The sequence below is a fragment of the Fistularia commersonii genome, chromosome 3 (assembly GCF_037954325.1).
Source record: "Fistularia commersonii isolate RoL2024-O1a breed Wild chromosome 3, RoL_Fcom_v1.0, whole genome shotgun sequence".
NCBI lineage: Eukaryota > Metazoa > Chordata > Actinopteri > Syngnathiformes > Fistulariidae > Fistularia > Fistularia commersonii.
The window spans coordinates 19,126,571-19,139,487 of NC_141286.1; the positions used below are offsets into that span (position 1 = coordinate 19,126,571).

Genomic DNA, 12,917 nt, shown 5'->3' on the forward strand with positions numbered 1-12,917 from the left:
CCGCTTGTCTGGTTTAGTGACACAGGCATAACTAACACAGGCACATACACACATGCACACATTCATGTTTTAATCATATACTGTTTCTCCTGTTTTCACATGGAGAAAAGCGTAGAAACAATTTAAAAAGTGTATTTATAGTTTAAGCACACACGCTCTTTGTTCTGCAAAGCAAATTGGCAAGCTATTCAAAACTAATTGCAGGTATGTTTTATCTTATGAGATAAAAAGGTATAAAGACTGGATAAATAATTTGAATCATTGCACCAAGTCAATGACATTTAAAGGAGAAAATTGATTCTTTAACTTGTGCACTACGCTACACTCAATTTTTCTTGCTCCCAAACCGCATGAAATGATCACATGACAAAGCAATAATAAGTCATACATATTATCACAAAAGGGATTACATAATTAATAGAGAAATCTCTTAAATTGTCAATAGTGGAGAGGCTGCCTCCTATTCAATCTGAGAGGTGGAAAATGAATCCATTGTAAAAATCACACAGGCCTACCTATATAATGATCATGATTATAAAATTATTATTTACTTGTGTAAGAAGGGCAAATGTTGTTTATTGCTCCAACCACCACAGTTAGTGCAATATGAAAACAATTAAACAATTGCACAAAGGGACACAAATAACCTGGTTATGTGGGACCACATTTTTAGTGGTTGCATTAACCTTTATATTAGCATCAACTTCAATAGTCGTAGTCAATCATTTAAAAGTCATTGCAAGGATAAGAGGACGGCTGTGGGCAGCAGACATAAAAATGAATAAGGTCAGACAGGTCAGAAAGAATGAGAGGGAATGTGTGTGATGCTATATTAATGTAATTAATGTCATAAATTCAGAGTAAGAATGTTTTTTCGTTTTTCTTTATCTTGAGCGCGCAACAACAGCTATCTGAAACCTTGAGTTGCTTTTTGCTGATGACTCCATAAGTGGGCAGACCGTGTCAGACTAAGGGTCACACATGAGGTTCCTTTGGGTTATTTTGAAGTTAAATGTATATCTGACAGCCAAGGTTGCAAATGCCTGTTCTTGAAACACAGTTTTTTTATGACGGTAGAAAACAACTCACAGGATTAAGCAATATTATTCAATAAGAAGGATTGTCTCAGTGGAATAAATGCTGTTATTTCATCCTACCTTGCTATAGTTTATAATGCAAAGGGTTTAATATTCTAAAGGAAAAAAAAAAAGTCAAAATAAAATTCGGCATTTGAAACCATTAATGAATAAAGGGGTTTAGAATAAAAGATATTTTAGCCTTCTGTGTTGCATATCAGCTTTTGATATTTTCCTTCCAGTGTTGCAAGTCAGTAATAAAGGCTTAAATATAACACTCACTTGCTTTTATCACATTTATCTAAGTTGTACGCTAAAAATATGCTAACAGCAAACAGTGTTGAATGCAGATTGATAGTTATTTTTGTAATCTTCTAGTACAATTTCAAACCTTTCCAATTTGCTAATTAACCAGCATGTACTATATTAACATAAAATAATTAAAATAAACACGTTCATGTTTGATATTACCCTCTAGATATCTCATACTTTGGGTTTGTTGGTAGTCATTGATTTAATGAAGCTGAGCTGGTGCTCATCAAGAGCACTCAGTCCATTTTGTTTATCTATTTCAAATAAATTTGAAAAAACTAATACAATGCCTGGGTTACCACAGAATTATACATCATGAGAACTCATTTTCATTATTAAATGAACACACAAAGGTTATCTGGATGTGTTTGTGGTTCTATATTCAAGTAAAGAAACTGAAGAGAAGGAATTACAGTTTAAAATGTGCACATGGTTAATAGTACTGCTGTGTTTTTGCATCCAGCACAAAGTTATTTGATGCAATAGAGGAAAAACCAGAGCAGCCAGAGAGACAGTTAATAGAAGAAAAAAAACATGTATATTAAACATGTTTTTTTTTCAAATGTGTTTATTTAATCAAAACTATTGTGAATTATTCTGAATACAGAAAACATTTCATGGAACAAAAGTGGTATGCATAGCCCAATGCTGTTGTGTGATGATAAAGAGAATATGCTGACATTACCATTTTCATTTCAAATATATAAACAAGAAGTCAATCAGAATCTCAAGAGAAAACACGCAAAGCCTTTTGTTTATTCCTCCCTATGTTGTTTTTTCAGGACTCACCAAGGTTTGCAAGTAGCTGCACTCAGTACCAGTGTGCAAGACATAATTAATTGACTGTGGGGCTAGAAGAAAATTGTGTCCTGAGCTCTGAGTGAATTGCTGCTAGAAAATTTTTAATTTGACCCAAAAATTTTCTGACTATCTGTGTCCCACAGGCTAAATATTATGGCAGGAAGTCATTTTTTCTCCTCTCTGACCTAGGATTGATCTTAGCTGAGTTCTCGTTGTGCTATGGCCACAATAGGAAATTAGTATGACTTTATTTAAGTAAAACAGAAAAAGTGTCAATTCACCTTGAAAACATCCTGTTAAGGGGTTCCTAATGTTCATTATACTTCACATTTCTGTACTGATCTTCTTTTCAGTATTGAATAAGATAACATTTGAAATACAGACGTGTTTTGGAAATACATAATTCTTTTTAGATGGGAAGCAACATATTTTCTTAACACATTTTATATATTTTAATTTGATTTGATTTACTTTTATTTTTCCAAGTCAAAATATGACTATGGAGCGTGTCAAAAGCATGGGTTTTTGTGTCAGCTATAAATTAACTAAACACATAGTCAAACACAAATTACTCTTAGCAAGATTGACCTTCCATGCTTTAACAAAAAGTGTTAAATTTAAGAGTATGACAGCACTACTTAAACTAAATGATTCATGTATTTATTTCTGAATAAGAACAAGAAATCTTGCTGTTTGTCACAGCTGGAACAAAAAACTCATAAAGGGGGTCATTCATTGACACCATGGAAGATGATTTTAACATTTATTTTGTTTTTGTCTTTTTGTGACAGAGAATTAGGTCCCACAAAAATGTTCTTAATGACTGCATAGCATGACATGGGTCTCCATAACAGCAGGTTGTAACATGATGAAGATAAATTGTAGATTTTTAAATTATGGCTATAATCAAAATATTTTCCCAGCACCCACTCTCTTCAGCTACTTCTTGGTACATGAATGTTGTGAAGTGGGCAAACATTTCTCCAACTTCAGCATGTTTGCTGCTTTGCTCTTATTGCCCACTGATTCCCTTCCACGGCTGATTCACCATGCTCAATCAGCTGAAAAAGCTGCTGATATGAGCGGACTAGTGGCAGCATGTGGGGCAAACAGCTAACTCCACAGATGCTCCCCTCGGCCCAACCGTTGACCTGACACGTTTATTTACACATAAAAAAAAACACGCTTGTTTACAGAAGGAAAAAATGGCATCAATACAAAGAAAATTTCACCGGTGAAAGAAAACCGAAAGCCCACAGAAGAACTCGGAAGGTGATATCAAATTAAGATAAATCCACATGCTAATTGAAATGGGCAATGAAAAATGTTGAATTCAGGAGAAAACAAAATATGATCAGAATGCTGGTGTGTCTACGTTTTTTTGAAACAAGGAAATATTGAATTATTTAGCCAGAGCTGAAGGTGAAACTTCCATATGCTACTTAATTTACATTCTGAAACTCACCTCTGTCTAAAAGATTTGAGTAGTGATTGAAAAAATGTAATCTCTGCCGACTAAATGGGTTTCTCACATGATTCAGTTGGCCTGGAATGCTATAATGTGGAAGAAACTGTTTTGCCATCAGTGTTCTGTAATTGTGTTAAATGGAAATATAATCATTTTGGTATGTATTCATTAGTGTGTTGAAAGTGCAGATATTCCTCTTGACTGTGCAATCTCCTGTCTTTAATTTAAAGAATCATTTATCATGCATCATTAGCCCAACAGTCCGGGGTTAATATATACCTCAATCAGAGCCTAACACTGCATCAATCTATAAATATCACTGATTAGACCAAGCCTGACAAAGACATCCAGCATATTCAGACAACACATTTTGTCAGTGTGTCCAATCACTGACTCGATATTTAACTTCCTTGCCATTTCTCATTAACACGTATTGTTACCACATTTTACAAACCCAATGGGATATATTATAATATTTTTAACTGAGAATGAATGCCTTTTATTGCCCCTGCCATATGTATAATACAAAATCTGTAATTAACTTTTCAGTCAAAACCTTTTACAACTGACTGCTGAAGACAGTAAAATATTAGATACAATTTAGAAATCTCCCTGGATTTATAAATATAAGAATTAAAGGCACAAGTCAGGTTATGGTTTTTCAGTCTTTATTTTGAAGTTACAAAAAGCATGTTTCAAATATCATCGAAGGTCACAATTTTGAATTGTGTAAATTAATAAAAAAATGTGTTGTGTAAATACATATAGACACACAAAATGTATAGATGGTATTCCTACCAAATATTTACACTAGATATCATTCACCACTTCAACCATACAACAATGGCCTCAGAGCTGCCATGCGAAGCGCTAACCAGGCTTGTAGGCAAGAAAGTGCAGGAACTGAACAACTAATATCTTCCAAAATTTTAACACTATCATTTCATTGTAGCCTGTTACTGTTCAATACACTATTTACATTTTGTTTGGGGTATCAATATACAGGACTGTCTCAGAAAATTCGGATATTGTGATGAAGTTCTTTATCTTCTGTAATGCAATTACAAAAACAAAAATGTCATACATGCTGGATTCATTGCAAATCAACTGAAATATTGCAAGCGTTTTATTATTTTAACATTGCTGATTATGACTTACATCTTAAGAAAACTCAAAAGTCCTATCTCAAAATATTATAATATCATGAAAAAGCAATTTTTTGTTTTTTTAATTGCATTACAGAAGATAAAGAACTTATCACAATATTCTAATTTTCCGAGACAGTCCTGTTGTTGGTTTGGTTTGTTTGTTTGTTTTTGCTGTCCCCTCCATCAGCTCAGGACCATTAGCAGTCTAAATATTTAATGATGTAACTCTCACTTTATCGTGCCACCAATAATCTATTTTACGTTTTATGCTCAACACATAACCTCATACATATTCCAGCAACATTCTTGACATTAACCCTTTAGTTCAACATTAGGAGGAAATCCTTGGGAACACAAAAGCTCAATAATTTCTAAATTTCTTTCAGTTGCTCCAGGGCTTTATGAGTACCAGTCATTAATTAAGGAAAATATATTAATCATGACTCCTACCAAAGCTTTTGCATATTAATGTGTAGTGAGTTTGAGACCTTGTGCGCCTTATGTGGAAGAAGCCTCTGGCCTAGTTCTACATGGAACTTAAAATCGTACTTAATTGGCCATAAAAAAAGATCCTGGGGGCCTGCAGATCTGCTGTAAATCCCAGATTTTTAATGTGTTTATAATCATCTGAAAATCATGTTATATTCTAACTGAAGGTCTATTAAATAGTTTGATCAGTCTCTCAAGCTCAGAGGAAAAACTTCAGTCAATTAAGTCATTCCCTTATACCTGTTTGTTCCATATTGATATTCAGTACAAGTTAGGTATTGATTTCCTCCCACTTTTTTATTGCTATTTTTGAAAGGTAGGAATTACCAGGCTATTTCACTGTAATAGTAAATCATTTAAACAGGGCTGTGTTGGCTTCAGGTAATTTCCAAAACATTGTAATTGGGATCTATGAGGGTAGGCCTCATTAGCTGAACATGTAACATGTTGGTGCGATGCAGCTGTGACTAATTTGCTGGAGGTTTCTGATGTCGAAAGACATTAGAAAGAGTTCACAAATTCATCCAGATATTCGCTGTTGTGACGCAATCTAAAATTCATATTGCAGATGGATATTCTGCATTTTTCTCTTTCATTAACAGTGGCATAGCTCTTTTATTTTTTCATTTTTTCCCTGTAAGATATACATATTCATTAGTGCACTCTCTATGACTGCATTTAATGGCGAGTATAGTTGATTACCAGTGATCGTAGCTCTGCCTCAATAATGACAGGTGTTAATAGCAGTTTTCATAGTAAAGAAGCATTTACGATTTTAGTGTTCTTTATCGAACACATTTTCACACAGACATTTTTGTGTCGTATTTGAATACGAATTTCCAAAAGTTGCTCTTTTATTCGAATTGTCACAATGTCTCGGCCTACACTACTAGAATTGTGACCAGGCCAAGCTGTAATTTCTCTAATTTTGCCTGTGCTTATACAGTAATAGCACTTGAAAATCCCACGACTCACCCTGCTTGGACTCTGAACTCTTAATTTTACCTCGATTTTAGTTGAATAGGCTTTGGGCTATTGGCTATTTGTGCTATTTTGCCGAATCATTTTTTCATCAACTCAATCTGTAGTTATGGTGCCTATACATAATAGTTTTTTTGGATTGCCTAAACAGTAGTCTTAAACCAAACCACACACTGCACATGTATCCACACTACATTTAAAAATGTCTAATCTGCTATTGTATGTATTGTTTTTTTACAGATTTACGCTCAATATGAATCTCAGACAGTCTCTTATCAAAGACATGTAAGATCAGTCTGTTTAGAACAGAGATTGGATGCAGAATAGAACATTTCCATGAAATGAATTCATCTTGTTCGAATATAAGGCAAGCACATTAGTGTAAAGGGTACATTTCATGCGAGGGGCATTTGAGATGTATGACACTTCTCTGACAGAAGGTTCTGAAAGCAAAGCAACAAATTTTGAATAGCATCTTTGTACAACATTTGATGTGTATTTGATACACAAAATATACATTCAGGACTAAATTCCCATCAGATGTTCCTTAGACGGCAGTGGTCCTCCAAGCAAGTCTTTGTAATGATAAGGATCTTTAAACGTTTATAAAATCAAATGTTTTGCATTACAACTAAATTTCTGATGATAATGAAAGGTCTTTTCATTGGCTGTTTATAATAAATGGAAAAAAAACATGATGTGAGTAGAGACATGGGAAAAATAAATGCTTCTGTTAACAAATTTAGTAGATTTCATTTATACAGTACTTAGCTCTTAATTACTGATTTTATGGTCTGTGCTCAATCTTGCATAATTGCTTCAAATCTTTTTTTTTTTTTTTGGTGGGGAGGGGTGTCTAAAGCAGTGTGCTTATTGCCTGCTCTATGTTATAAAGCAGTGTTAATTCCCTGCACTAGCCATAAAACATAAGGTCACACACCGTATTGTGACTGGTTTTCAGCAAATAGCAAACAAAGTGAGAGAAAGAGGAGTTCATGGCATGAAGCAGACTGTAGAAAAGCAGAGCCGCAGCATGTACTTTTCATGCACTAAGTACCATCATGATATTAACCAGTCAGCGTTTCTTTAATAGAACTAAAGCAATCTACATACTAATCAAGCCGATGTGTGGTTCCATAAAGTAAAATCATAAATAAGATATTCCAAGAGATTGTGTTGAAATATCTCTTGTAAGGTTTGCATGAGACATGCCACTGTTTTTTTCTTCAGATAATGGTACCCATTTTCAGCAGTTTGACAAGTTTATTATTCCATACCATGTGCATTTATTCTGAAAGGTACTGGATCTAGCTAATAAAGACTTTGTGGATCATGGTTGATCCAAGAAACTCTGTATTATCATTATTATCATTATTATTATTATTATTATTATCATTATTATTAATGTCCCCTAAAAATTGCATTTTTTGTTTTGGTGAGGTGAAGGCAACTTTACACTTTTATTCAGTTTATGTATTTATTTATTCATCTATTTAATTATTTTTGGGGGGGGGGCAGAATTGTACATTTTATGGGTAGGAAACATATTTAAAACAAAAATCTAGGAATCTTATTTTGATTATGCCTAACAGGAATCTGATCAGATTTTTTCCCAGATTATTTCGCTAATCAAAGAGAATCTTGTTCAAATTTACAGTTGCCAGAAGTAAAAGAATTGACAGGTGTTAGAATTTAAATTTCAGCTTTAACTATAGTTCAAACCCTTTTTTAAAAGAAAACTTGATCTAAGAAGAAAACTTCTTGTTTGTTTGTTTGCTTCTTCATTTGTTTGTTTGTACTTTTGTGACTTAAATGTTGCTCTATGTAGCTATCAGTGTTCAAATTACTTTTTAAACCAAATGTAATTCAGTATGATATCCTTTCTTTTAAACTATCTACTTATTAATGGTCCAAATTATGAAACACTTGGTTTTACATCCTTACTAAGTAAAAGAGACACCACTCACCAGGTGTTTTAAACATGTTTAGGTTGAGACATTCAGTAGATAAGGTGAAGAACTCTTTAGGACTGTCTTTATTTTTAAAGATCTGCCTTTTGAGTTGAATTCCAGGTCAAAACAAAATCTGTAATTTAAATACAAAAAACTTCATATTGGTCACCATTATTGATCAATTTAATACTGAAAGCAAGCACTCAATTACCTGTTTCTTTATTTTTAATTATTCCCACTGCACATTAGAATCAACCTCATATCAGTTTGTCAGTTTGTATCATGTAAATTTGAAATGGTAGTCGAAAAAGCAGTCCTTTGGCAGTAAAGAATCTGTGACCTCCCACTTAAGCTTGTCAACCTTGTTCATCATCCTCACCTCAGCTTAAATTTTCCAATTACCTTTCCTTGGTTGCAAAATGCCGCTCTGTCTGAGAGTCTCTCTTACTCACCCTAGCCATCTCTCTCTCTTTTTTCTATTATTCTCTCACAGAGCATGATGAGTGTGCGGGCGGCCAAAATTCATGTGATGAGAATGCCATCTGTACAAATGCCATCAGAGGACACCTTTGTACCTGCAAGCCAGGCTATGTGGGCAATGGCACCCTCTGCAGGGGTAAGTTCCTGCCCCGGTTCATCCCACTGGATATGTAAACACACACTCACACAAATACAGATGACTGAGCCACCTCTTCACAATGTTATTTTATGTCTGGTTCCCTGCACCTTCACATCACCTAACCAGGTAGCAGCTGTCGGGAGATGAGAATTGATTCTTGACCAGTTTCAGCCTGCTGTTCAGCCTCATCCATGCATTCATACTCACACTACTTCCTGTTGACCTGTTGACCTGTGATTTGTAATATGGAAATGTAAACTATATAAGATAATACTTTATTGATCCCCATAAGGGAAATGTATTCATCACAGCAGTGCAACAATAACAATATCAATAAATAGGAATGTAAAAATAAAAAAAAAGACATAAACAGAAGAGACAAGTGACAACAACAACAGCAAGGATAAAAATAGGTAACAGAATGACAACAAGGATAAAATAGAAAATGGATGTAATATTGGAGCCTTCCGGCAAAATAATTTTCTTCGGGATCAATAAAGTTCTATTCTATTCTTCTATTTTATAGCAGAATTACAACAGGGATAAAACTAGATAACATCCATATTCATATACTAAATATCGTCATTGTTTGTATATTATTTTACAGTTAAACTTAAAAAAAGGGTTTTCATGTTGGACATGGAGGACTGGACAGTTTACCTCAGCACAAATATAATAATAATCTTAAATGTTTTGCAAATCAAGTCTCACAATTTATTTGCCTTTTTATTTGTCAGTTTTACAGCAGCCTCCTGACAAGTTTAACCTTCAGTCAGCTGGGCAGGTCCAACATCAAGTGGGCCGGCTGGTCATTTGTTTTCCCACACTTTGTTTTCTCACTTTGCCAGTGGCAGCTCTGTGACTCTAATTGGCAATTGCAAGAACTACCAGATGGTCAAAACTGTATTTTTTGCCAATATACACTGGATATTGGCCAAAACCAGCCACTTTCACTGGAGCACCAATTCACAACCGGTATCTTAAACACAGTCTGAGCACTTGGGAGGCATATTGCTCATTTTAGAGTGACTTCTTGTTTCATCATACCTAATAAAACTGGTAAAGCTGGAAATTTGCTATGTTAACATTTAACATCTCTCCTGCAGAATCCAAAAATATTATGTTGAAAATCTACGGTGTGTGTGTGTGTGTGTGTGTGTGTGTGTGTGCGCATTTTTTAATCATATTCCATGAAATACAGGCTTTCTATGACACTTGTCTCCATATGTGTTTTTTTCAGCTCAAGGTCATTATTAATGTCATTAAAAGGAAGCAGTACTGGCTTAAAATTAATACGAGGAGATGCAGTTGGGCACCTTATCTGTAATTACTGGACCCTCATGGTGTATAAAGAGACTCATCTGAATGTTGGCCAACTTGCCATCATCATAAGCTATGTAGAAAATCCCCTGGGTCTATCATCAGAGATGCAAAAACGCCTCACCTCAGGCTTTGAGAAAAAGGAGGAAAATAGCAATTTACCAATTCCTGTAATCCTAACCTAATTTGTTAGTAAAACATTTGAAAACAAATTACAAGACTCATTTTCATTCTACAGAGCAAGAATAGTTTTTCAAACATATTGTTTGAATTTGAGATTATGTAACATATAACACAGAACTACACATTAAAAAGTGATAGGGATAATATTTTTCCTTAGTAGATTCACACCAGCTTACCCAAAGAGGATATCTTCTCTTCACATTAAGGCAAGAGCACACTTTTAAGGTTTTATCAATGGAGAATTTAAATTTTCAACAAGCCCTAAACCTTAAAAAGATAAATAATTAATATGTACCCAAATAAGTTACAATTAAATTTTCACTTTATATTACAATTACGGTACTGACAATTTACAATTAATTTGTCAGTATTAGTAGAGCAATATGAATAATATCTTGAATAAAATATTTTTCTCCTCTTTATTAGATTTATTATAAAGTGTGTACCCAATACAGGATCTAGTGAAAGTTTGAAGTTTGTGAGTATTCAGGTGAATTTACGTTCTGACTCATGAATGTCAATTAAGACTGAGGGTGCTAAAGTTTATTTTGTAGTGAATCTACAAATTCTGTATTTGATAGAGGATCATGTTCATTGCAAGAATATGCCATCATTTGTCATCATCTGCCAAGTTTGGTTTTCATAAGTAATCTCCGTAAGCATGGAGCTAAATATGCAACATCACGAGAGAGTCTCGATAAAGGATTCCGTTGCGTGACCATTCCCAAATACTCAACCCTAACAGCAAGACTAGATTACCATTTCTGGTGGAACCCCAAATTTCTCCAATATAACTAAACAACCACAACTTACACTCACCTGACCACTGCAAAATATATAATTTGAAAAAGTTTACATTCGTGATAACCTTAAATTTTACATTTTATAATCCATTAACTAATCATGATTGAACAATTCACATCTAAGGACAGGCATGAGGCCGAGTGTTTAATTAAAATCCCTCGTTACTGGTAATCTTCCCATCTATTGGCTTGCTCTACATCCATATAGCTACCCATAAGTGATTTTGCCCTCCACAGTAAAACATAGTACAGATGAGAGCACTTCTATCACATCAATAATAAACCATGGAAAGTGAATCATGTGCTACTACCAATGTATGACCTTGTGTTATTTGATGAAATGTGAATAACTGTAAGGGGGGGAAATCAAGGAGAAGAGAAGACAGAAATAAAATGGAAGGACAGTAATAGTGATGGATAGGCACAATGTAAAAGTAGTGGGCGTGTCAAACTGCACCCACTGCCTCTACGGCTCATCCTCACAGGCATTCATAGAGCAGGTATGGTGAGCGAGAGATCAATGTACTGTGGAAAATGCACTCCATATAGATTCTGCATCTGTGTATCTCCAGGTGCATAAATCCTACATTTCCATATCAAAATATTAAACAAATGGCCCATAACAGCTGTCAATGCATATCTTTCTGGGTGAAGGTCATGATGTGACTTTCTTTTTTTGTTTATGTTAGTGCGGTCTTTGCTGATGTTGCACCCCGGAAGAAGAGATTCCTCTATCAATCTTCAATCTTCAGTTTTAAAAGTGTTACAGCCTTGCCAGGCCCTGGTGGGCTGGCCACGTTCACTCACCAGTCAAAGCCCAACTCCTGATCTCAAGCTGATTAGGAATCAGGAAAAAAAGCAGTGTATAAAACAGTAACACTAACCAAGAGTTTGCAAGATTAGTCCCAGATCTCTAGTATTACAGAGAGGTTCACCCTGTTTAGACCAGATTGCATGGGAGGTGCTCATTTTGTTGTGGGTGGGTGTGTCTAGGCAGAGTGACAACCTTTTTTTTTTTTTTTACCGGGAGGCTAGTTTGTCGCTTAGCAATGTTAATTGTTGCTGTATGAGCTCACAATGAAAATGAAAGGTGCAGTTCTAAGTATGTTAGAGTGCAGTATGTTAGACTGGTGCAGGACATGTATGCTAGCTGTGAGACAGTGGTGTGTTGTGCTGTATGGGTAACAGAGAAGGTCATGATGGAGGTGGGACTCCATCAGGGATCAGCTCTGAGCCTCTTTTTGTTCGCAGTGGTGATGGACAGGCTGACAGATGAGTTTAGACAGGAATCTTCATGGACTATAATGTATGTAGATGACACTGTGATCTGTATTGAGAGCAGGGAACAGGTTGAGTAAATCCAGAGGTGGAGGTGTGCTCTGGTAAGGAGAGGAATGAAGGTAAGACACAGCAAGACAGAGTATATGTGTGTGAATAAGAGGAACACAGGTGGAACGATAAGGCTACAGGGAGTGTAGATCAAGAAGTTGGAGGATTTCAGGTACTTGGGGTCAACAGTCCAGAGCAACGGAGAGTGTGGAAAAGAGGTGAAGAGAAGGGTTCAGGCTGGTTGGAATGCGTAGAGAAATGTGTCAGGGTTATTATGCGATAGAAGACCATCAGCCAGAATGAGAGGAATGGCGCACAAGACAGTGGTTAGACCAGTGATGTTGTATGGCCTAGAAACAGTTACAATGACGAAAAGAAAGGAGGCAGAGCAAGAGGTCGCAGGGATGAAGATGCAAAGGTTTTCTTTGGGAGTGAC

General features: G+C 35.3%; 1 protein-coding gene across 1 annotated transcript in view; it reads left to right on the top strand.

Annotated features, from left to right (window-relative positions):
* LOC147235776 (protein kinase C-binding protein NELL1-like) overlaps nt 1-12,917 on the top strand; it is a 218,364-nt gene that overhangs the window by 146,251 nt on the left and 59,196 nt on the right. The window contains exon 14 of the mRNA XM_086143989.1: nt 8,721-8,843. Coding sequence (XP_086000115.1) covers nt 8,721-8,843 — 123 coding nt within the window. The remainder of the gene's footprint in view (nt 1-8,720; nt 8,844-12,917) is intronic.